Source organism: Dromiciops gliroides, chromosome 2 (genome assembly GCF_019393635.1).
Source record: "Dromiciops gliroides isolate mDroGli1 chromosome 2, mDroGli1.pri, whole genome shotgun sequence".
NCBI lineage: Eukaryota > Metazoa > Chordata > Mammalia > Microbiotheria > Microbiotheriidae > Dromiciops > Dromiciops gliroides.
The window spans coordinates 389,057,535-389,079,698 of record NC_057862.1 but is presented as its reverse complement, the minus strand read 5'-3'; the positions used below and the strand labels follow the sequence as shown (position 1 = coordinate 389,079,698).

Here is a 22,164-nt window from a genome sequence, read left to right as displayed (position 1 = left end):
CAGAGAATAAATTTACCGTTAGACAGTGGTCTGGGACAATAAATGTTCAATTGTACTAAACCAAGAGAAACTATCCAGGGAATCTTGAGATCTTCCTGTGCAGCAAATCTAAAGTTCAAAAGTTTGTCTGAGGTGATTTTCTCAAAATTTCACACTACCAGTAGACTCTTGAATACAGAAGACTACTAGACAGGAAATCAGAGGACCCGGGTGTGAGTCCTGGCTCTGTGGCTGCTTCCTCTGGCCAATCCTGTGATTCTGTGAGTTGATTAGTACTCAGCGTTTTGTATAAAATAGTCTCAATGGAAATGTTGATTTTATATTCTGTCAAGAAGTATGAATTTTTTTCCATTTGTTTCTCTGACTAGGATGATTGATTTCCCAATTCTGGTGATTGTGGGCAACAGACAGTTTCAGCTTCATCTTTCTAAGTTCTATTATTATCATTTGTTTTTACACCATGGTAACTTTCTGATATCGACTGCTATCCCCTTACCTCCCTGCAACAGATCCAGCTCTCCTTTGTAACAAAGCAAAGCAGGTAAAATTAAACCATCGAGTGATGGTGCAGGCTGTACATAATGCATTTCATAACCATAGGCACTCCCCCTCCACTCCCTACCTCTAGGAACGGAGGAGTATTTTCTTATGTATTCTCCTGGATCAAGATTGGCCATTACAATTAATTGGAGTTTATACTTTTTAGAGTTGTTTTAGACATTGTGTATGTTTGCATTTGGCTTAATTCATAATACATCAGTTCATTTTGTATTGAATAATAATATTTCATTACATTCAGATGGTGCATTTTATTTAGCCATTTCTCCATTAGTAGGCATCCACTTGTTTCTGGTTCATTCTATTTGGAGGCACTGCAATAGTGCCGTGCATATTTTGGTGAATATGAGAAATTTATTTATTTGTCCTCCTTGGGGATATATGCCCAGTGGATGGGCATGGTGGTGGTGGTGATTACCCTGGGTTAAAAGGTATGAATTATTTAGTGATTTTTACCCCCATAATTACAAATTGTTTTTCCAGAATAGACCCCCAGTGATATTAGTATCCTTTACTATTCGTTTTTCTTCATCTTTACCAATTTGATAGTTGTCAAGTGAAGCTTCAGAGTTGTTTTAATGTTCATTTCTCTTGTTAGTGATTTGGAGAAATACTTCAATGATGGTTGATAATTTGCAGTTCATCTTTTGAAAAATTTGTGTTCTTATCTTTTTACTATTTGTTTATTAAAGAACGACTTTAGATAGGCCTATCCTTCTTGATTGTGGAAGCTCTACAGCTGGTTCAGATATTTGATTCCTGGCTCATATTTGTAAAAGAAAAAAATACTTTATATGATGGAACAGATTACATGAATTATTGTAGGGACATAGACTTCAGTTCCTTCTCACCAGCCCTCAGGAGGTTTTCTGTTTATTATCAGAGAAAGTATAATTGAGATGAAATTGCTTGCCTACCACTTGCTAAGAAGTTTGTTTTAATTCTGTATTAAAATTGCACTAGATTACTTTTCAGGTGATATAGCTCTAAATATTAGTTATTCCTGCTTTAAGGAATGTAGAATATACCTTAGGTATTAAATCCTATTTTGTGGTTGTTGTGTTAAATGTGTATGGTATAGAACAGTCAGTGATGAAGAGTACCAGGTGAGAAGACTGCTTTTGTTAAGGCAGCTTTTTTTGAAATCAAGTCTACAAGCATATTAAGTGTTTGCTAGATACCAGACAATGAGCTAAGCACTGGGGAAATATCGAAAAGCAAAAAGAGTTCCTTCTTTTAAGTATCTCATAGTCTAATGGAGAAGACAACATGCAGTCAGCTATGTACAAATGAGATATATACAAGATAAGTTGGAGATATTCTCAGAGAGAAGTCACTAAGAGGACCGACCAGGAAAGGTTTCTTACAGTCCTTAGTTGTCTGTGTACTTTTCTCTCTGTAAGTCACTCAAGGACAATTGTTGACTTGTTTCCTCCTATTATTAAAGTTCAGCCTAATAAGCATTGTTGTTGTTGTTGTTGTTGTTTTATGTTAACCACATCATACTTAGTGTAGTGTTATGACACCAGATCTCTCATTTTAAACCTAAAACAGAGTAGCCTGTTGTCATCTGTGCCTTTGCTTCTCTTCGGCTAATGCTGCTGTCAAACATGCTAAAGGCAGGGCATTCAGGCTGTTTGCCTTATGTGTGTTTGTTTTAAACCTTGACAACAAAAACAAATTGGGATTGAATGTTTTGAAGGCACCGACCTTTTAAAAAAATCTTTAGAATTGTCATGCTTTACTTTTCAAGATCTTTTACACATAACTGAGATAACTCATTTAACTCTGCTGCTGGGAATATTTGAATAAAAAGAGAGCATGCATAGATATTTTTTCAGTCCATTTCAACTGCCCTGGAGATAACTTGGATAAATATTGGCTCCTCCATGTCCCTCCTAATCCCTGCTGGGTCTTTCACTGTGCTGAGGTTCAGAATACTTGTTTTCTTTTCCTTTTCAGCCTTTCTCCCTGCACCCCATTCCCTTCCTCCAGTGTAATGTGATCTCTCAGGCCTGGTCTTCTGCTTTGGCAGATTCTTTTAGTCTTGAATGGAAAAAAAATTAACCATTTTCTTACCAGTTTTAAGTCAACAGGACTTTAAAAGTCAGATACCATAAATTTACATGCTAGTCTTTTTTTGAGGAGGGGGTGAGGATTCTAGTTAGTTGTTTGTGTGTGTTTTTAAAACATGCCTTTTGATTATTTTTCCTTTTAAAGCCCTTTACAATTTGACCTCTCTGTATCATTCCTTTTTTTCCCCAGAAGTTGAATAATAACATAGTAAAAACTCACTATAACATAACATAACTTAATAAATAACAAGATTTGCCATAAGACAACTTCGTCTTATCTTTTGGTGACTTATCCTGGGACTTTAACTACTCAAATACCCAAAGGGCCTTGTTCTGAAGTAGTGTCATCTAAAAGGCAATGAAGCCTCTTGGCCCCAGCTTCCAGTAGAAAAGTATCCAGTAAATGGAGTGTGCTTCACTTTTCCTATTTGGCCTTGGTTCCCAAACCCTTACCATAGGACTGAAAGGCCTATATTCTTCAGTTTTCAGTGTGTTCATTCCTGTGGCTAGTGTTTGTTTCTCTTGATAACATTTTTCTCCTTGGTTCCCTGAAATTTTTTTGGCCATTGTTTCAATCTCTTCTGAATGTATACTCATTTGGTATCTATACCAAACATTTGTGACTTTTTAATTTGTGATGGAGCTCTCTCTTCCAATTTGACTACTCTCTTTTCCTTAGCAGAACCTTCAGCCCTTTAAGGACCTCCATGTAAACTCTAGAGCACATTCTGCCATGTTCAGAGAACACTTTAGGAAACATAGATCTGGTACCTTTGGGACACTTCACAGTTTAGTAGTAGTCCCAGTGATTGCAAGAGAAAGGAATATACTTTAGCTATATAGTGCAAAAATCAACTATAGAGGGGCAGTTAAGTGGCACAGTGGATAGAGCACTGGCCCTGGAGTCAGGAGTACCTGAGTTCAAATTCGGCCTCAGACACTTAACACTTACTAGCTGTGTGACCCTGGGCAAGTCACTTAACCCTCATTGCCTTGCCAAAAAAAAGTCTGGACTCACAAAAATCAACTATAGAGATAAAATTTAATAAGGATAAATATAAAGCCCTGGTTAAAGTGTTTTGTTTTGTTTTTTAATCAGCTTAATGATTTTTAATTTTTTAATTTTTAATTTTTCTCAATCACGTGTAAAGATATTTTTTGAGTTCCAGATTTTTCTCCCATCCTCCCGAGGCCAGTAAACACTTTGATACAGGCTATACATTACAGTCATGTTAAACATATTTCCACATATAATCAGTTTGATAAATACAGACTGGCATAGGTATATCTGAATTAAAGTTTGTACCAAAAAGTCCTGGGGAATTTTGTAGAATGAAAGCTATCTATGAATCAGTGCTATGACATTGCAATCAGAAAAAGCCAGGCATAACTTAGCAATAACACACCACTAGGCCTACATCCCAAAGAGAAAATGGGGGTAAAGGACTCATAGGTATAAAAATATAGCAACCCTATAGATAAAGCACCGGCCCTGGATTCAGAAGGACCTGAATCCAGCCTCAGACACTTGACACTTACTAGCTGTGTGACCCTGGGCACTTCACTTAACCCTCATTGCTCTGCAAAAAACCAAAAACATAAACCTATCTCTCTATCTCTATCTCTATCTCTATCTCTATCTCTATCTCTATCTCTATCTCTATCTCTATCTCTATCTCTATCTCTATCTCTATCTCTATCTCTGTATCTATCTATATATATCTCAATCCTTTTTGTAGTGAGAAATAACTGGAAACTAATAGGATTTTCCATCAGTTGAGGAATAACTGAATAATTTATAGTATATAAATGCAATGGGATATTATTGGTCTGTCAAAAAAGATGAAATCACTTCAGAGAACCTGGAAAGACTTGTGTGAACTAGTTGAACAGAACCAGGAGAAGAATTTTTATGATAACAACATTGTTATCATTGTCTTCGAAAGACTTAAGAACTCTAATCAATGTGGTGAACAACCAGGATTCTAGACAACTGGTGAATTATGTCACCCATCCTCTGACAGAAAGGTAATGAATGGACTTAGGGCGCAGAATGAAGCATTTTGGGGGTATAGCCAATGTGGGAATTTATTTCAGTTGATTATGCATATTTGTTTAAAGGGATTTGTTTTTCTTTTGAATTTGAGTGGAGGTTAGGAGTAAAAGAAAATAGTGAAAATAAGTGAAAAAAAATTTTAAATTATCATTTGTGAGAAGTGTATAAGAAGACTGGAAGTTTAAATGTCATTCCTGTTAACTGGTGGCTGGAGAGCAACTGTGTGAGGACCCAGAGAACTAAAAAAAACTACTACTGAAAGAGTAATAATGTTGATAATAATAATAATAACTAACGTTTGTGCTAGGCACTTTACAGTTATTATGTCATTTGATCCTCACAGAAACCCTGTGGTATGGATGCTGTTATTATCCTTATTTTACAGATGAGTAAACTGAGGCAAAAACAGCAGTCAAGTGACTTGCCCAGCTCACACAGCTAGTAAATGTCTGAGGCTGGATTTGAGCTCAGGTCCTCCTTACTCCTGGCCCAGCACTCTATCCACTGCACTGCCTAGTTGCCAATTTAGTTAGCTGTCAAGAAAAAAGAGTCTAATGAGATATTTCTTGAGAAAAAAATCATTTAACTCATGTGTTGTATAGGAGCATTATGAAGAGAATTCTCGAGAAATTTGTGACTTTGATCTTGATAAAGTTGAATGATGGGACTGTCTCCCCAGATTTGAAGTCAGCAGTTGAAGTTGTTGTTTGGGAGGTGACTCTAGCTATATGATTTTTCTCACTGTGATACATTTAAATATGTCTTTGTATTGTTTGTTGCACCATTAATAAATTGATTAACTAGTAAAAGAAAGAAAAGAAAAACCAATGTAGTCTTAGATTGCATTAAAAATCAAAGAAGTGATAGTTTTGGTTGTACTTTGTTCTTAACCATGTTGGGTACTCAATTTTGGGTCCTAGCAAATTATTAGCAAATAATGGAAATCACTAATAGAACTAACAATCACTTTATATCATAATGGAAAGTAGTGTGTTTGAATGGAATTCATACTTATGAACTTAAGTATTTTAGGGTGGTGCATCAATTATTAGTGAAACACTCGAGTATTCTCTGATGCAAGTCTTATTTCATCTTTAGAGAGATTAGGCTTTGGGTAGGATATTAACCACCTGGTGTGTCAGAGGGCGGTAACCAAGATAATGAGGGAGATATGGACCATACTATATGAGTATAAGGTGAAGGAACTGAGAATATTTGGAGAAGAGAAGATGTAGATATGGGGCATGGAGTTGTTTTTGAGTATTTGAAAGGCTGGTCAATGGAAGAGGAATTAAATTTGTTTTGCTTGATCCCAGAGAACTGAACTAGTTAGAAATGAGTAGGATTTGCAAAGAGGCAGATTTAGTTTGTTGTTGTTGTTGTTGTTGTTGTTGTTGTTGTTGTTGTTGTTGCTGCTGCTGCTGAGGGGCAATGAGGGTTAATGACTTGCCCACAGTCACACAGCTAGTAAGTATCAAATGTCTCAGGCTGGATTTGAACTCAAGTCCTCCTGAATCTAGGGCTGGTGCTTTATCCACTGTGCCACCTAGCTGCCCCCTCAGATTTAGTCTTGATGAAATGAACCATTTCCTAACTTGCAGAGCTTGCCAAAAGTGGTTTGCCTTTGAAGGTATAGGAATCTTTCTTTTCCTTCCTTCCTTCCTTCCTTCCTTCCTTCCTTCCTTCCTTCCTTCCTTCCTTCCTTCCTTCCTTCCTTCCTTCCTTCCTTCCTTCCTTCCTTCCTTCCTTCCTTCCTTCCTTCCTCTCTTTCTTCCTTTTAAATAGTTTTTATTGATATTTTCTATTTCTTATATGATCATAGTTATTATACATTATTCTCTCCCTCTTCCCTCTCAGGGAGCCATCCTATAGGAATAGTATTTTTTAGTGACCAATAAAAAAAGTCACCACAGATGATTGATATATTGAAAAAATGTGAAAACATGTGCAGTGGTCAACACCTGTGGATCTTCCATCTCCACAAAGGGATAGGGTGGGTGTATCTTCTCATACCTCTTCTTTTGAGTTCTGCTTGATATTTATGATTTTGTTATATTTACTCTTGATTTTCGATGTGCCATTTTTTCCATTTATATTGTAGTTACCGCATATATTGTTTTATTGGCTCTGCTTACTTCATTTAGCATCAGTTCATATAGATCTTTCCATGCTTTTCTGTATTCATCATATGCATAATTTCTAACAGTAAAATAATATTTAATTACATACATGTACCACAATTTATTTAGCCATTTCCCAATTGATGGACATCAACTTTGTTTCCTATTCTTAGCTGTCACAAAAAGTGCTGCTATGAACATTTTGGAGTATATGGGGACTTTTTTTTCTTATCGATGGCTTCCTTGGGATATATGCCCAGTAATGGAGTTTCTGGTTCAAAGCATATGGGCATTTTAGTCACTTTATTTACTTTCCAAGATTGTATCATTTCCTAGCTCCACTAACAATCCTTTAATATGCCTATTACTCTGTAACCCCTCTAATATTGACTTTTCCCATTTTTGTCATTTTTGCCAATTTGCAGAGTATGAGGTGAAATCTCAGGGTTGTTTTAATGTTCATTTCTCTTATTATTAGTGATCTGGAACTTTTTTCATGTGGTTGTATTTACTTTGCAATTCTTTTGAGAATTATTTATTCATATAAAGGATTTTTTCGTGGAAGGTCTTTAAGCAAAGTCAATGGCTACTTGTTGGACATGTTATTGGAGGTGTTCTTATAGATTATATGATTCTTTTTGGGGGGAGGCATATGGGGTTAAGTGACTTGCCCAGGGTCACACAGATAGTAAGTGTCAAGTGTCTGAGGCCAGATTTGAACTCAGGTCCTCCTGAATCCAGGGCTGGTGCTCTATCCACTGTGCCACCTAACTGCCCCAGATTATAGGATTTTTAAGGTCCCTTCTAACTTTTAAGGTTCTTCATTTTGGCCTATCTGGGCTTCTCTTTTAATATTAAATGTGATTTCTTCCTTGAAATTTGCATATGAAACGAATATGCTTGTTCCATGGTTGTTAGTCTCTTACTATGAATGCTTGCCTGTGGTAGGAATATAGAACAGAGAGAGTATAAAATAAATAGAATTCTGAAATATCTGGTTCTACTCTTGTATCTTCTCCCCTTTCTCTTCTTACACAGCTCAGTTAGTGTTGGAGCCAGGAGACAAACCCAGTAGGATCATAGATCTAGTTATCTCCTCAAAGCTTTTCATTCTGTGAATGAAAAACAAAGGCTTAGAATAAGAGGTTTGGTGATTTGTCAAGATTTCACAAGTAGTAAGTGGCAAAGTTGGGATATAAGTAATTTTTTTTTTATTCCCCTTTGTACCTGGTAGATGTAAAATGTTACCCAACTGCTTACATAATTGTATATTTGAAAACTAATATAATAAAAGGAGTATTGGATTGGTAGTCAGAGAACACGGGTTCAAATTTTAACTGTTTTTTAACATTAACAATAATAATTAACTCACTCAAAATTCAATTTGTTCTCCTGCTTGTCATGTTTGGGGTGGAGGAGATGGGGTACAGAAAAGTACAGATTTGCCAGCCAAGTTTTTAGACAGTAGGAATGAACATTTTCTGTTCTGAGACTGTTATGTTCTGACTCCTGTCATGTGAAAGCATGAAAGGAAACCTGGAATGCTGTCAAATTAGACTTTGGGGATGCCACTAATTGGGATGACACCTATTCACAGTAATATATCTGCTTCTAAGAGGAGGAAGGAGGCGGCGGCATGGTGTTGCAAGTTGGTCCTATTAAAAACGGTTTTGATGATTAGCTTAATAGAAGCAGGTGGTGCTCCTTCATATTCTTATATCACAAGTAGACAAAATTCACTGGAACAAGTCAGATATACCCATAGCTTGACTGTTGTAAATACCTCAGGTCCAATGAAGCTGAACCCTAAAGTAGACAAACGATGAGTGCACATGAAATGCATGGAAGATATGAACATTTTCATTATATTCCAGTATCTTCTCATAATAAAAATGGAAACAGATCTTAACAATTATGATCATTGCTTCTCATTGCAGTTTGGCAATGGCACCCTCAGTTCCAAAGTCACACAATGAAGTATTATTAACCAGTAAGGTAATTCATCAAAAAGAAATTCCCTTATGCCTCAGTCAGATAAAATAAAAGTTGAAATTGAAGAATTACCAAAATCTGAAGAAGGAAAAGTTGAGGAACCCGAGATCATTGAAAATCTTCACTTAATACCGAACTTCAAAAACTATATTTAGTAACAAACTATATGACAGAATAATACCCTTGTTTTACATGACTGAAAAGGAGATGGGAAGATTGGACTAGAATTTCTTAAAGCCCTTTTTAGGTTTGATAGCATGAATCCAACTAGCAGCCCAACTGTGCTAAGACAGATTACTTTTGAAAAGCTGATATTACTATAACCATTATGAACAAATACTTGACTCAACATAAAAAACATTCAAGATCTGCACTCAGAAGTATATGATTGTTGCCATGGAAAGAACCTGAAGAGGAAAGTTGGTGCTTTCAAGGAATATTCTTTTTTTAAAAATAAAAGTATTTTATTATTTTCCAGTTACATGTAGAGATAGTTTTCAACATTTGTTTAGATAAGATTTCCAATTTCAAATTTTTCTCCCTCCCTCCCCCCCTCAAAGAATATTCTTAAGAACAGGTATCAAACATTACTATGACAAAAGCTAATTGAGAGATCTATTAAAGAACTGTGGAAAGGCAGTAGAACAACACCTCAACATCTTTCCAGTACATGCAGGAGAAAATGTGATTACCATGTTGCTCAATTAAAGGGAACCCCCCCCCCCAGATTGTGTGGAATAGAATTTGGAAAACAAAAATACATGAGAAATTGTAGATTCCCTTTATCAGCAACTAAAAGCAAAAATCAGAAAGCTATAGGAATGCTAGAAGTCAAAACAATGCAAACAACAATCAATTAATAAAAAACTTTATTTGAGAAGCAAAGAGATCAGATAATACAGAAAACCCTGAAGGAGGAGGATAAGGAAATTCTTGCCATCCATATTCTCGTAAGAATTCTAACATAAAAAAATGCAAGTTGGATCAAACAAAAAATAGAATGAATACACCATTAATATAATGAATCACGAAACATTTTTGTCAAGGTAAGTAACTAAAGAGCTACTTTGTAAAGTAGCTTCTCCGTAAAACTAAAAGGGGGTGGGTCTGATTAGGATCCAGAATTATTAGCTCAAATGCCTCATGGTGACCCATTAATTACTAGCAAACACTTACTAGTTTCTTTTCAAATTCAAGGCTAATCCCATCTTTTTCTTAACAAAAGGCAGCATAAATTTATTACCAAAAGATGAGAATACTAGTGACCTTCCAAATAGGGGCCAAAGTATATGTTTATATACTTTTACAAAGCGTTTACAGCTTGTAACACTCAAAAAAGGTCTGTAAACACTTATAAGAAAACAATATACTGGTTGAAGGAGAGAAAGAATGTGCCAAAAAATCCCAGGGCTACATGTAAAGAATAATTTATTAATGATTTGGCGATTATTAAACAAACTACTGAAAGGCATCATAACATTTACATCATAGTCATTGATTGCTGCTTCCTATGACTCAGTTCCACATTCATGGCTTAGTCCTTCCTTCCTTCCTTCCTTCCTTCCTTCCTTCCTTCCTTCCTTCCTTCCTTCCTTCCTTCCTTCCTTCCTTCCTTCCTTCCTTCCTTCCTTCCTTCCTTCCTTCCTTCCTTCCTTCCTTCCTTCCTTCCTTCCTTCCTTCCTTCCTTCCTTCCTTCCTTCCTTCCTTCCTTCCTTCCTTCCTTCCTTCCTTCCTTCCTTCCTTCCTTCCTTCCTTCCTTCCTTCCTTCCTTCCTTCCTTCCTTCCTTCCTTCCTTCCTTCCTTCCTTCCTTCCTTCCTTCCTTCCTTCCTTCCTTCCTTCCTTCCTTCCTTCCTTCCTTCCTTCCTTCCTTCCTTCCTTCCTTCCTTCCTTCCTTCCTTCCTTCCTTCCTTCCTTCCTTCCTTCCTTCCTTCCTTCCTTCCTTCCTTCTTCCGTGATTGGGGTTAAGTGACTTGCCCTGGGTCACACAGCTAGTAAGTATCAAGTGTCTGAGGCCAAATTTGAACTTAGGTCCTCCTGAATACAGGGCCAGTGCTTTATCCATTGTGCCACCTAGATGCCCCCAGGTGTTTCTTTATCTGTAAAATGAGGTTATTGGATTATATGGCCTCAGAGGTACCTTGATGCTCAAAATCTGATCCTATGGTCTTCCAGAGAGACCACTTAAACCTACTGAGATTTTGCCTAACTTCAAATCCGTCATCATTATTATTTCTGAATAAAACTAAAGTATGGTTTTCAAGTCAAAGAGGGATCTTTACAAAATACGATATTAGTGGCCTGATATACCTCATTGACACCAAGTTATACATACTACTGAAAAGCAAATTAAACAATTACTATATTTTAAAGAAACTTTCTTCAACATCAAAATATTATTTGGACACAATAAGTATAAAATTCTTAATGTGTATCAGGGGAGAATAGAGACAAAAAGCTTGAGCTTAAATCTGAAGGTCAAATTGAACCATGGATGAAAATGGTTACCAGTGCCTTGGTTTCCTTCAGGTAAGGCACACCAAGTATAAAACTCTCTAGGAGAAAGCTGAGGCCTTATATGTTGAGATACTGCTTGACATTCTGAAGTCAAGTCTTTATAGGAAGAAGACATTTAGAGTGATTAACCTCTACAAAATAGCAGTCTTACCATATATATACTTTTGGCTGAATAAAAGAGACTATAGTGCATCTAGAAGGATCTGAGCTAAAACCCATGAAATTTTAATGAAACCCAGGGCTCATTATCCTAAAGCTATCATCGACTAACAATTCATCACAAAAGGAGGGAAAAGATTAAAGAATGTTCACAGAGCATGTAATAAACATGTTAAAATATTTTTACAGGAATATTTTTGGGACCAACAAGATCTTACTTCATAAAGTAATAATAAAGACTGATCATAAGTATATGCCATTGGGTTTGTGAAACAACCAAATGTGGTTTATCTCTGGATAACCCCTGTGAAAGGACTGAGTTCCAGAAGTAGAATTCATATGGTGCTCCATAGACAATATCCACATAAACACAACCAACAATACAACAACAAAGAACTATTGAATGAATGTCTAAGTCATACATATTTGTTTATAGAAATGGAAGGGAAGGGGCAGCTAGATGGCGAAGTGGATAAAGCACCAGCCCTGGATTCAGGAGTACCTGAGTTCAAATCTGGCCTCAGACACTTAACACTTACTAGCTGTGTTACCCTGGGCAAGTCACTTAACCCCAATTGCCTCACCAAAAAAAAAAAAAAAAAGAAAAGAAAGGAAAAAGAAATGGAAGGGAGATCAGAATTGGATCATTGCCACTAGAAATTACAGGAAGGTTATCTTTAAGGAGTTTGGATTTATTGATTTGTATAGATTATACAGTAGAGGTTCAAAAACAGGCTTCAAAAAATTAGCAACTACTGGATACCTAGAAAGACACAGTCATTTATCTAGAATCGTTCACTATCTTTAATAAGCTAAGGCAAGGGGCAGCTAGGTGGCGCAGTGGTTAGAGCACCAGCCCTGGAGTCAGGAGTACCTGAGTTCAAATCCGGCCTCAGACACTTAACACTTACTAGCTGTGTGACCCTGGGCAAGTCACTTAACCCTAATTGCCTCACTAAAAAAAAAATAATTAAAAAAAAATAAGCTAAGGCAACAAATGTTCACAATACCTTCCTTCCCCTCCACTCTCCCCCATTAAATGTTATTTTATTTTTTTGTTTGTTTGTTTGTTTGTTTTTGCAGGGCAATGGGGGTTAAGTGACTTTCCCAGGGTCCCACAGCTAGTAAGTGTCAAGTGTCTGAGGCTGGATTTGAACTCAGGTACTCCTGAATTCAGGGCCAGTGCTTTATCCACTGTGCCACCTAGCCACACCCCCCCCATTCAATTTTATTTTAAGGTCTTAATTCTTTTCCTCTGACCTTTCCTACCTCCACCAACATTGAGAAAGGAAGAAAAATAAAACCCCTGTTACAGACATGTATAGTCAAACAATACAAGTTGCCACATTGGATATGTCCAAAAATCAAAACAAAACAAACTCTCAATCTGTGCTCTGATTCCATCCTTTCTTTATCAGGAGGTGAGTAGCATGTTTAGTCAGAAGTCTTTTAGAATTGTGGCTGGTCATTTTGTTGATCAGAGTTCCAGGTCTTTCAGATTGTTTGTCTTTACAATAATCTTATCTTTATATAAACTGTCCTCCTGGTTCTGCTCACTTTCCTTGCTAACTGTGTGGTGGGGGTAGGGGCAAGGGCCCTCTCCATTTAAGGGTCTTGATTTCCTCCTCTATAACAAGAGAGCGTTTGAACCTTCTAGTTCTGAATATTAATCTCATTGTTATCTGGCCAGCTGGTCAAGACACAAAGCCCCTGGTATGGTCAGTTCTCAGTGATTTTAGTCTAGCCAGAGAGACTAGACAGGGTAATATTCCTTGTTCTCTACTCTGATACTGCCACTGCCTTGGTGCAAGCCTTCATCACCTCATACCTGGACTGTTGCAATAATTTGCTGGTTGGTCTGCCTTCCAAAAGTTTCTCCCCACTCCAGTCCATCCTTTTACCTGCCCTGGAGTAGGACAGTGACATAGTGAGACCTGCATTTTAGGAAAATCATTTTGTAAGTTTTGTGAAGGATAGATTGAAGTGAAAAGAGGCTTGCATCAGGGAGATCAATTAATTAGAAGGCTACTGGATGCCATTATTTCTGAGTGGGAAGTCACATTTTTTTTTTTAAAGTAAGGCAATTGGGGTTAAGTGACTTGCCCAGGGTCACACAGCTGGTAAGTGTTAAGTGTTTGAGGCCGGATTTGAACTCAGGTAGTCCTGAATCCAGGGCTGGTGCTCTAAACACTGTGCCACCTAGCTGCCCCCAAAATTTTGTTTGTTTTTTTTTTTAATTATTATTCAATTTTATTTTATTTTTTTGTTTTGCTTTTGAGGCAATTGGGGTTAAGTGACTTGCCCAGGGTCACACAGCTAGTACATGTCAAGTGTCTGAGGCTGGATTTGAACTTAGTTCCTCCTAACTCCAGGGCCAGTGCTCTATCCACTGCGCCACCTAGCTTCCCAGGAAGTCACATCTTTTTTTTTTTTTTTTTTTTAGTGAGGCAATTGGGGTTAAGTGACTTGCCCAGGGTCACACAGCTAGTAAGTGTTAAGTGTCTGAGGCCGGATTTGAACTCAGGTACTCCTGACTCCAGGGCTGGTGCTCTATCCACTGCACCACCTAGCCGCCCCCAGGAAGTCACATCTTAAATAATATGTAGACGAATGACTTGACTATTCTCAACAATACAATGATCCAAGACAATCCCAAAGGACTATTGATGAAACATACTATCCACCTCCAAAGAAAGAACTGACATTGATGGAACAGACTGAAGCATATTTTTCACTTGCTTTCATTTTTTTCTTTTAATCAAGTTTTCTTGTACAAAATGACAAATATGTTAATGTTTTTACATAATTGCACATGTATAATCCATATCTGCTTGTTTGCCACCTGGGGAGGGGAGGAGTGGAGGGAGGGAAAGAGGGATAAAAATTGAAATCCAAAACAATAAAGTAGTTTTTAAAAAAAATATGTGGACAACTCAGAGGGAGGGAGGCAGAGTAAAGGAATTAAAATTATTGATGGGTAAGAAAATAGGCTTTAAGAAAAAAGGTTGGAAGAATTGAGACTATTAGATCTTCTGATAAAGTTAAGGAGAAACTCATTTATACTATTCATTTATACCACCCAAGATAAAATTATAACAATTAGGATCACAGGATAAACTTAAAAGGAGCACAGCACAGAGGTTATCTACTCCTGAAAAGATAAATTACCTAAGTATGTACAGCCTAAGTAAGAACTACTAGGAAAACTGAAAAGTGGTCTGCTAGAAATTCTGTATTGTCAAGGTGCATGGCGAGCCTTATCAGTAGTTTTCTGGAACTGTGGTTGGTCATTGCATTGAACACAGTTCACCAGTGTGATTCATAGTTGTTTCTCTTTCAGTGTTCTTGTTACATTGTTCTCTGCCTCTGCTCACTTCATACTGTATCAGTTCATACAAGTCTGGGGGTGGGAGATGAATTAATAAACAAACAAGGAATCACTTTTGTATGAACAAAATAATATAACTAGGAAAGAAAGGAAGTGGTCCACTGGGGGAAAATTTTTAGTATCAAATATCTAAATATTTGATCCCGTGATACCCTCATTCTTTTTTTTTTTAGAAATAGTATTTTATTTTTCTCAATTACATGTAAAGATAGTTTTCAAGATTCATTTTTTAATAAGATTTTGAGTTTCAAGTTTTTTCTCCCTCCCTCCCTCCTATCCCCTGTCCCCAAGATAGCTAGCAATCTGATATAGGTTACATGTACAATCATGTAAACATATTTCCACATTAGTCATGTTGTAAAAGAAGAAACAGAACAAAAAGGAGAAGCCACAAAAAAGAAAAACAAACAAACAAAAAATAAAAATTGTATTCTTTGATCTGCATTCAGACTCCATAGTTCTTTCTCTGGATGCAGATAGCATTTTCCATCATGAGTCTTTGGAATTGTCTTGGATCATTGTATTGCTGAGAAGAAGTAAGTCTGTCACAGTTGATCATCACATAGTGTTGCTGTTACTGTGTACAATGTTCTCCTGGTTTTGCTCACTTCACTCAGCTTCAGTCCACTTGTCTTTCCAGGTTTGTCATTTCTTATAGCACAATAATATTCTATTACATTCATATGCCATAACTTGTTCAGCCATTCCCCAATTGATGGGCATCCCCTTAATTTCCAATTCTTAGCCATCACAAAAAGAACTGCTATAAAGATTTTTGTACAAATAGATTCTTTTCCCTTTTTTATGATCTCTTGAGATACAGACCTAGTACTGGTATTGCTGAATCAAAGAGTGTGTACAGTTTGATCACCCTTTGGGCGTGATTCCAAATTGCTCTGCAGAATAGTTGAATCAGTTCACAACTCCACCAAGAGTGCATTAGTGTCCCGATTTCCCCACATCTTCTCCAACATTTTTCAGTTTCCTTTTCTGGCATATTAGCTAATCTGATACTCTGTGGTACCTCAGTTGTTTTAATTTACATTTAAATCAATGGTGATTTAGAGCCTTTAAAAAATTTTTTTTTTGCTTTGCAGGGCAATGAGAGTTAAGTCCAAGGTCACACAGCTAGTAAGTGTCAAGTGTCTGAGACAGTATTTGAACTCAGGTCCTCCTGAATCCAGGGCTGGTGCTTTATCCACTGAGCCACCTAGCTGTCTCCTCCCCCCCCCCCCACTTTTTAACTGTGTGACCCTGGGCAAGTTACTTAACTTCTGTTTGCCTCGGTTCCTTTGCATAAACTGCTTTCTATATAGTTGTATACATTTACAGTTTCACGAACAATGCACTAGCATTGTTTGCATTTCTATGACTCCACAAGAAAGACCATCATTTTCTGTCATATTTAACAATTTGATGGATGTATGGTGAAACCTCAAGGTTGTTTTGATTTACATTTTTCTTTCTTTTTCTTTTTTTTTTTTTCTTTTTTAAAAATTTTTTTCAGTGAGGCAGTTGGGGTTAAGTGACTTGCCCAGGGTCACACAGCTAGTAAGTGTTAAGTGTCTGAGGCCGGATTTGAACTCAGGTACTCCTTACTCCAGGGCCGGTGCTCTATCTACTGTGCCATATAGCTGCCCCTACATTTTTCTTATTATTAGCAATTTCATAGAATTAAACATCATGGATTTAAATGGGAAGAGATCTCAGAGGTCATCAAGTCCAACCTCCTTATTTTACAAATGAGTTTTACTAAGTATCTGATGGGGATGGTTCTGAACTCAGGTCTTCCTTATTCTAGGTCTAGTGCTTTATCTACTACTCCATGCTGCCTCTTTGGAGCATTCTTTCATATAATTGTTAATAGGTTACAATCGTTTTTTGAACAGTTTGTTCATATCCTGTGACTACTTTCATATTGACAATGGCTTCTGGTCCTGTACAGTTCTGTTAAATGTCTATATGTCTTGAATATCAGACCTTTATCAAGAATGATGGCATCAGTGGCAGCTAGGTGGCGCAGTGGATAAAACACTGGTCCTGGAGTCAGGAGGACCTGGGTTCAAATCTGGTGTAAAGTTGCTATCTAGCTATACTGCCTAAAATCTAATGACTGGTCACTAATAAATTAGAAGCTCTAGCAAGATTCAAACTCAGGTCTTCTGGATTCCAAGTCTAACATTCTCTACTTCACCATGGTGTCAAATACAAGGTCCATGGACCAATGTGACTGGCAGTACTCCCAAGTGCCCCAAACCGTATTAAAATGTAATTGGGAAATATTTAACAAAATAAATAAAAATTCAGAACAACATAGATGATGTTAACATGTGATTTTCTAAGTCAACATATACAGCCTGGAGAGATACTTGTATATGGTTTACTGGCCTGTTCCTATTTGAGTTCGACACCTCTGCAACCACACTGTGTATCTGCCCATATCTGCATGTATAAGAACGTAATATGTACCAGCAGAGGATTTAGATCCTTTTTTTTTTTTTTTTTTTAGTGAGGCAGTTGGGGTTAAGTGACCTGCCCAGGGTCACACAGCTAGTGAGTGTTAAGTGTCTGAGGCCGGATTTGAATTCAGGTACTCCTGACTCCAGGGCCAGTGCTCTATCTGCTGTGCCACTTAGCTGCCCCTCCATTTTTTAATAATCTTTAAAGATATGGATTAACATTGTAACAAATGCCCATTAATGAACACCTATCAGCATTAGCCCATGATTTGAGATATAGTACTTGAAATCTAACATGGTATGTAATAATAGGTTATATGATATACACTAGTGTTAACCCTCCAAACCATATCCAGTCCAATCTTGAATTCTTGTGTGCTTTCTTTGGCAGGCATAAGTGAATATCTTGTTACTTAATATGCACGATGCCCTGAAGATTTATCCAAGTTTGAGTCATTACAAGATAGACTAAAAAAAATGCGCTCAGCAGCAAGCAAGTACTGCTTTGCTTCATGAGACTAGTGCTGCTGTCAGTGCCTTCCTAACCCTGGGGTTCCCTTGTAGCAGATGAGGCCACCCTCTTCCCCCAATCCTGGTCTCTAACCAAAGTAATTAAAATGGGAGTCCAACAAAAGAGAAGGGTGTGATGAGCTTCCTGCTGTGGTATATAGTGAATGACATTTAGAAAGAAAAATATATTATTAGAGAAAAGGAAATTTGGAGCCTAACAAGAATTTTACTTCTGTTAGGTATGACTCCATGTATCCTCTATTATTTCAAATGTATTTTGAATCTGTAATGTTCCAGCTGCTGTACAGCATTATGCTTTAGTACGCAGAGGACACAATAACTCCCCTAAGAAACAGAATGAGGAGGAAGCTTGCTGTTGTGACAAGGCCCCTATTCCTGGGATCATAAAGCTTGAGCTTAAATCTTGACTCCCACACTGTGTGATCTCAAGCAAGTCGTCCATCTCTCTGAACCTCAGTTTCAGACTAATTAATCAAACTAATAAATAAGCCTCAGGGTTCAGTGCATCCGTAAAATGGGGGTGTGTTACTACATCCCTCACTGGGTGATTGTGTGTGTGTAGAATTATTTTTAAACTTTATTGTGCTGAATAGAAATTACATTATTGATTACCTGGTGCTACTGGTAGTGGTAGCAGTAGTTATATCAGGGCACATTTTTACCTACTTAACCACACAAAAATCCAAACTAATACAATACTCAAAAGTTTGACATCATGTGATATACTTCTCATTTCTTCCTGTGCTATCAGTTTATTAAAACCTCCATTTCCCCACATGCCTTATTACTGCTTTGAATAGTGTGTAACTCTACCCTAGGTCTGAGAAGAATAAAATAATTTAGAACCTAGATATAAAGTATTAAAGCGTTGTTCCTTTAATACAGTAAACATACTGTTTATTTATCCCTCTGATATTTATTGAATCAGCCTGCATTGATGGCACTAGTAGAGGTAATTCCACTGGAATTTCTGCATTATTCAACGGCATTCTTGAGACATAGGATGTGCTTTGGCATAAGATTTTGAGTGGAATTCTTCCTTATGCAGCAGCATTCCCAAGCCAGAGATTTGGAGAAACCTCAGGATGACATGAAGACAACTTAAGAAGTAGAGTGTTTCAGATTTATTGAGAAAGCAGACACTCCACAGCATGGATTAATGCATTAATGTGAATGCTATGATCAGTATTTTTAAACTGATGTTGCTGGTTTTCATTTTTAAGTTAACAGATTGCCATTTTAGTTTTAAGTTTTCAATTTAAAAGGGAAATGCTCCAACATATGCTAGAAACCTGTTACACCATAGATTTTATGAGTCAAACGAGAGGCTTTGTGAATTAGTGGAAAGAGTTTTTGGATTTGACACCAGAATTCCAGAGTTAAAATCCTGGCTAAGATAGTACTTACCTGTATGACCTTTTTAGCCCCCATGTGTCTTTATAAAATGAAAGATTTGGACTAGATTATGAATAATAGTATTTCTCACTGTTGGAGTCATTCAGCTTATTTCTCACAAGAGCTAGCACAACAGTCATCAAATTTTAGAGCAAGCATATGGTTGGGAGAGCTAGATTTGATTGTTTTTAAATGGCTGGGTTTTAGAGTATGGTTCTTTTAAGGTATTAAGACATTTTTATTGCTTCATTTTGCCATAGAAATTTGTCTCTAATTAATTCATCTGAATATTTTGCCATGGGGAGAAAAATAACACCACACTGGGCAGCAAATTTCGAGAAGCTGGAGGACAGCTGGAAAGCTAAGCAAAGTCTGGGGGGTTTTTGGGCTTTCTCTGTGGCCCAGGTAATGAAAGAGTTAAGAATCCACCCACTTGGGCTTCTGTGGGCGTTACTAGCCTGCCTGATGTCATGAAGTCAGACAGCCCAAGCCTGAAGGGGGCCCTTTGTTGGCAATTGAACCAAGCACTTCTTTCTGACTCTACTGAGTGTTCAGCGGCCCGAGAATGAGGGGCGGATGGCAGTCTGGGAGCTGCCAGAAGGAATAACTGCTTTCAACTTTGTGGGGTTTTTTTCTCCCGCCAAAAGAGGGACCCCAAAGGAACAAGAAGCTGTACTTAAGTTACAGGCAACATGGGCACAGTGGAGGAGCCCCATTACTGGGCACTTTAATAATCCAGAGCTTTGGATTCTTTGGCCTTCTCAAAAGGATTTTTATGTGAGAGACTGATTCAAGCAAAAAGGACGGGGAGGGGAGGGAGGAAAAACACATATCAAGGACGCTCTCTAACAAATGAAAATGTTGGAGATTTGTTTGAAGTTGGTGGGTTGCAAGTCAAAGAAGGGACTTTCCTCTTCCTCCAGCTGTTATTTGGAAGGTAAGTTCAAGGCTCCAATAGCTTTTAATTGGCTTCAGAAGACAGGCTTGGGTCCTGAGGGCCTAGGGGCTGGATTCCTGAAGTACGGAATCCAGTTTGTTTAGGCCTCTCCCTAGCCAGCCCCATGGCCCTGCTTTGTGAGAAGAGCAGTCTCATTGTGTAGATATGGCCTCCCAGGATATAAATTAAGAAAGGATTTTGGTTCCAGGTTAGAATTGTAATTTGTGATGTGATAGCTATTTCACCAGAGTTTCTGGCAAAGTTTTTAAATGAGGAAGTTTTGATAAAGTATCCGTGATAGTCTTCTTGTCAAATAGCCAAACTTGAGTAGTTTTCACCGTTAACGGAGAATTGCATGTTAAAAGTGTGAATTCGTGTTTGTGAAAACATGTGATTTGCATTAAGCTTCGTCTACTAGGAGGACATGGCTATACCATTTATGGTTGCAAAATTTCAAGTCCTCTTTCTGATCATCCAAGAGTAGATGGGGAGAAACCTCATCCCAATCTTATCTACAGGCCCTGAATTTGGTTGGAGGAATAACTTTCTTATGCTGGGGAAGAAAGATAAATGATCTAGAAAGGAATTCTAAATGAGTCAAAGTACTTGGAAAAAGTTTATGTTCTCATTTCTTTCAATAATAAGGCCTAGTGCTGGGAGCATTTCACTTTTCTCTTTCTCCCACCTTTCTTTTTTCTTTCCTCTTGCTGCCTCCTTTCCCTTTCTTTTTCCTTTTTTTAAACTTTAAAAAGGTGTAAGATTTGTAAAAAGTAAATTGACCACAGTAAGTAGTGGCTGGTGTGGCATTAACATCTCTGTGGAAATTGTTGGCCACATTGTGATTGTTAGTAATCATTTTAATATCACAAGATTTTGGAGATAACAATATGGTATCATCCAGAAATCAGGAGTTTGGACGTGAGGATATGATCTCTTCCAACTCTAAGACCTAATCCTAGCATTTTAATCTTCTTGAGTATTAATTATCTCTTTGGAGCTGGAATTTTTCATCTTTGTATTCCCAAAGCACATCACAATGCCCAGCACATACTAAATGTTTAATAAGTGGTTATTGATTAAAACAGAATTGAGTAATAAAGAGAGAAGCTTTTAGGAAGAATGGAATTTTATTAAAGCCTATGAAGTGTTCTGGTTTTTAGATGTATTTCTAGTAAGTTTCTGATGGAAACTAAGGACTCACTTATTTACTAGCCCCACGTTCTTTTCTCTCTGAATCCTTGACTTCCTGGAAGGGCTCTATGAAGTCTAGGTATGCTGTTCCAGATTTTAAATTCCAGTGAGATAGGTGGAAAATGTTTATTTTTATTGAAAACAGGATGAGCACAGCTGTTTCACACACTAGTTTGATGTTTTTGTATGCTTGCTGTACTATAAGAAGGAATTTACAGATCAGACAAGCTGGAGAAAAATCACAGCATTCTAAAGTGATAGGTTTTTTGGGGGTCTCCAAGTTTGCTCTGAGTGATTATAGTTCTCACTATTTAAGTTTGATGAAGCTTGTAATTCAAATAGCATTTGTATTCCAAGTAGCAGAAAACTTTTTTGCCCATTATTTACTCAATAACCCGTAGAGACTAAGTATTATCTCATCAAAACCTTTTTTTTTTTTTACAGATGAGCCAGAGGTTCAGTTATGTATCAATGTATGTATCAGTGGAACTGGAATAAAACTAAAGTCATTTGACGCTCATTTTCTCTAAAACTTGGAAATTTCTTGGGGTAAATTGAATAACCCTGTCCAAATTTCCCAATTTGGAAATTTTAGTATTTTAGAAATCCTCATTCTAGAAATTCTGGAATTTTGAATTATCTTACTGGTAATTAGAGAAACAAAAACAGGAAAAATCTCTCTCAAAAAACTTTTCATGGTGTGGCATATTGTTTTAGGCCTAAGTAAACATGAAGTTTACTTCATGTATAAGAGTAACTCAAGTATCTAGAAATTCATTCTTAGGAGA

The 22,164-nt window shown here is 37.2% G+C and overlaps 1 protein-coding gene across 2 annotated transcripts in view; it reads left to right on the top strand.

The window, feature by feature from the left end:
- Positions 1-22,164, top strand: part of ABL1 (ABL proto-oncogene 1, non-receptor tyrosine kinase) — a 208,311-nt gene that overhangs the window by 122,480 nt on the left and 63,667 nt on the right. Inside the window, exon 1 of one of the 2 annotated variants that reach the window (XM_043989354.1) lies at positions 19,782-20,185. The exons of the other annotated variant lie outside the window; for it this stretch is intronic. Within the exon in view, the coding sequence (XP_043845289.1) occupies positions 20,101-20,185 (85 nt within the window). The 5' untranslated portion in view covers positions 19,782-20,100. Of the gene's footprint in view, positions 1-19,781; positions 20,186-22,164 lie in introns of those variants that run through there. 2 annotated transcript variants of the gene reach the window in all.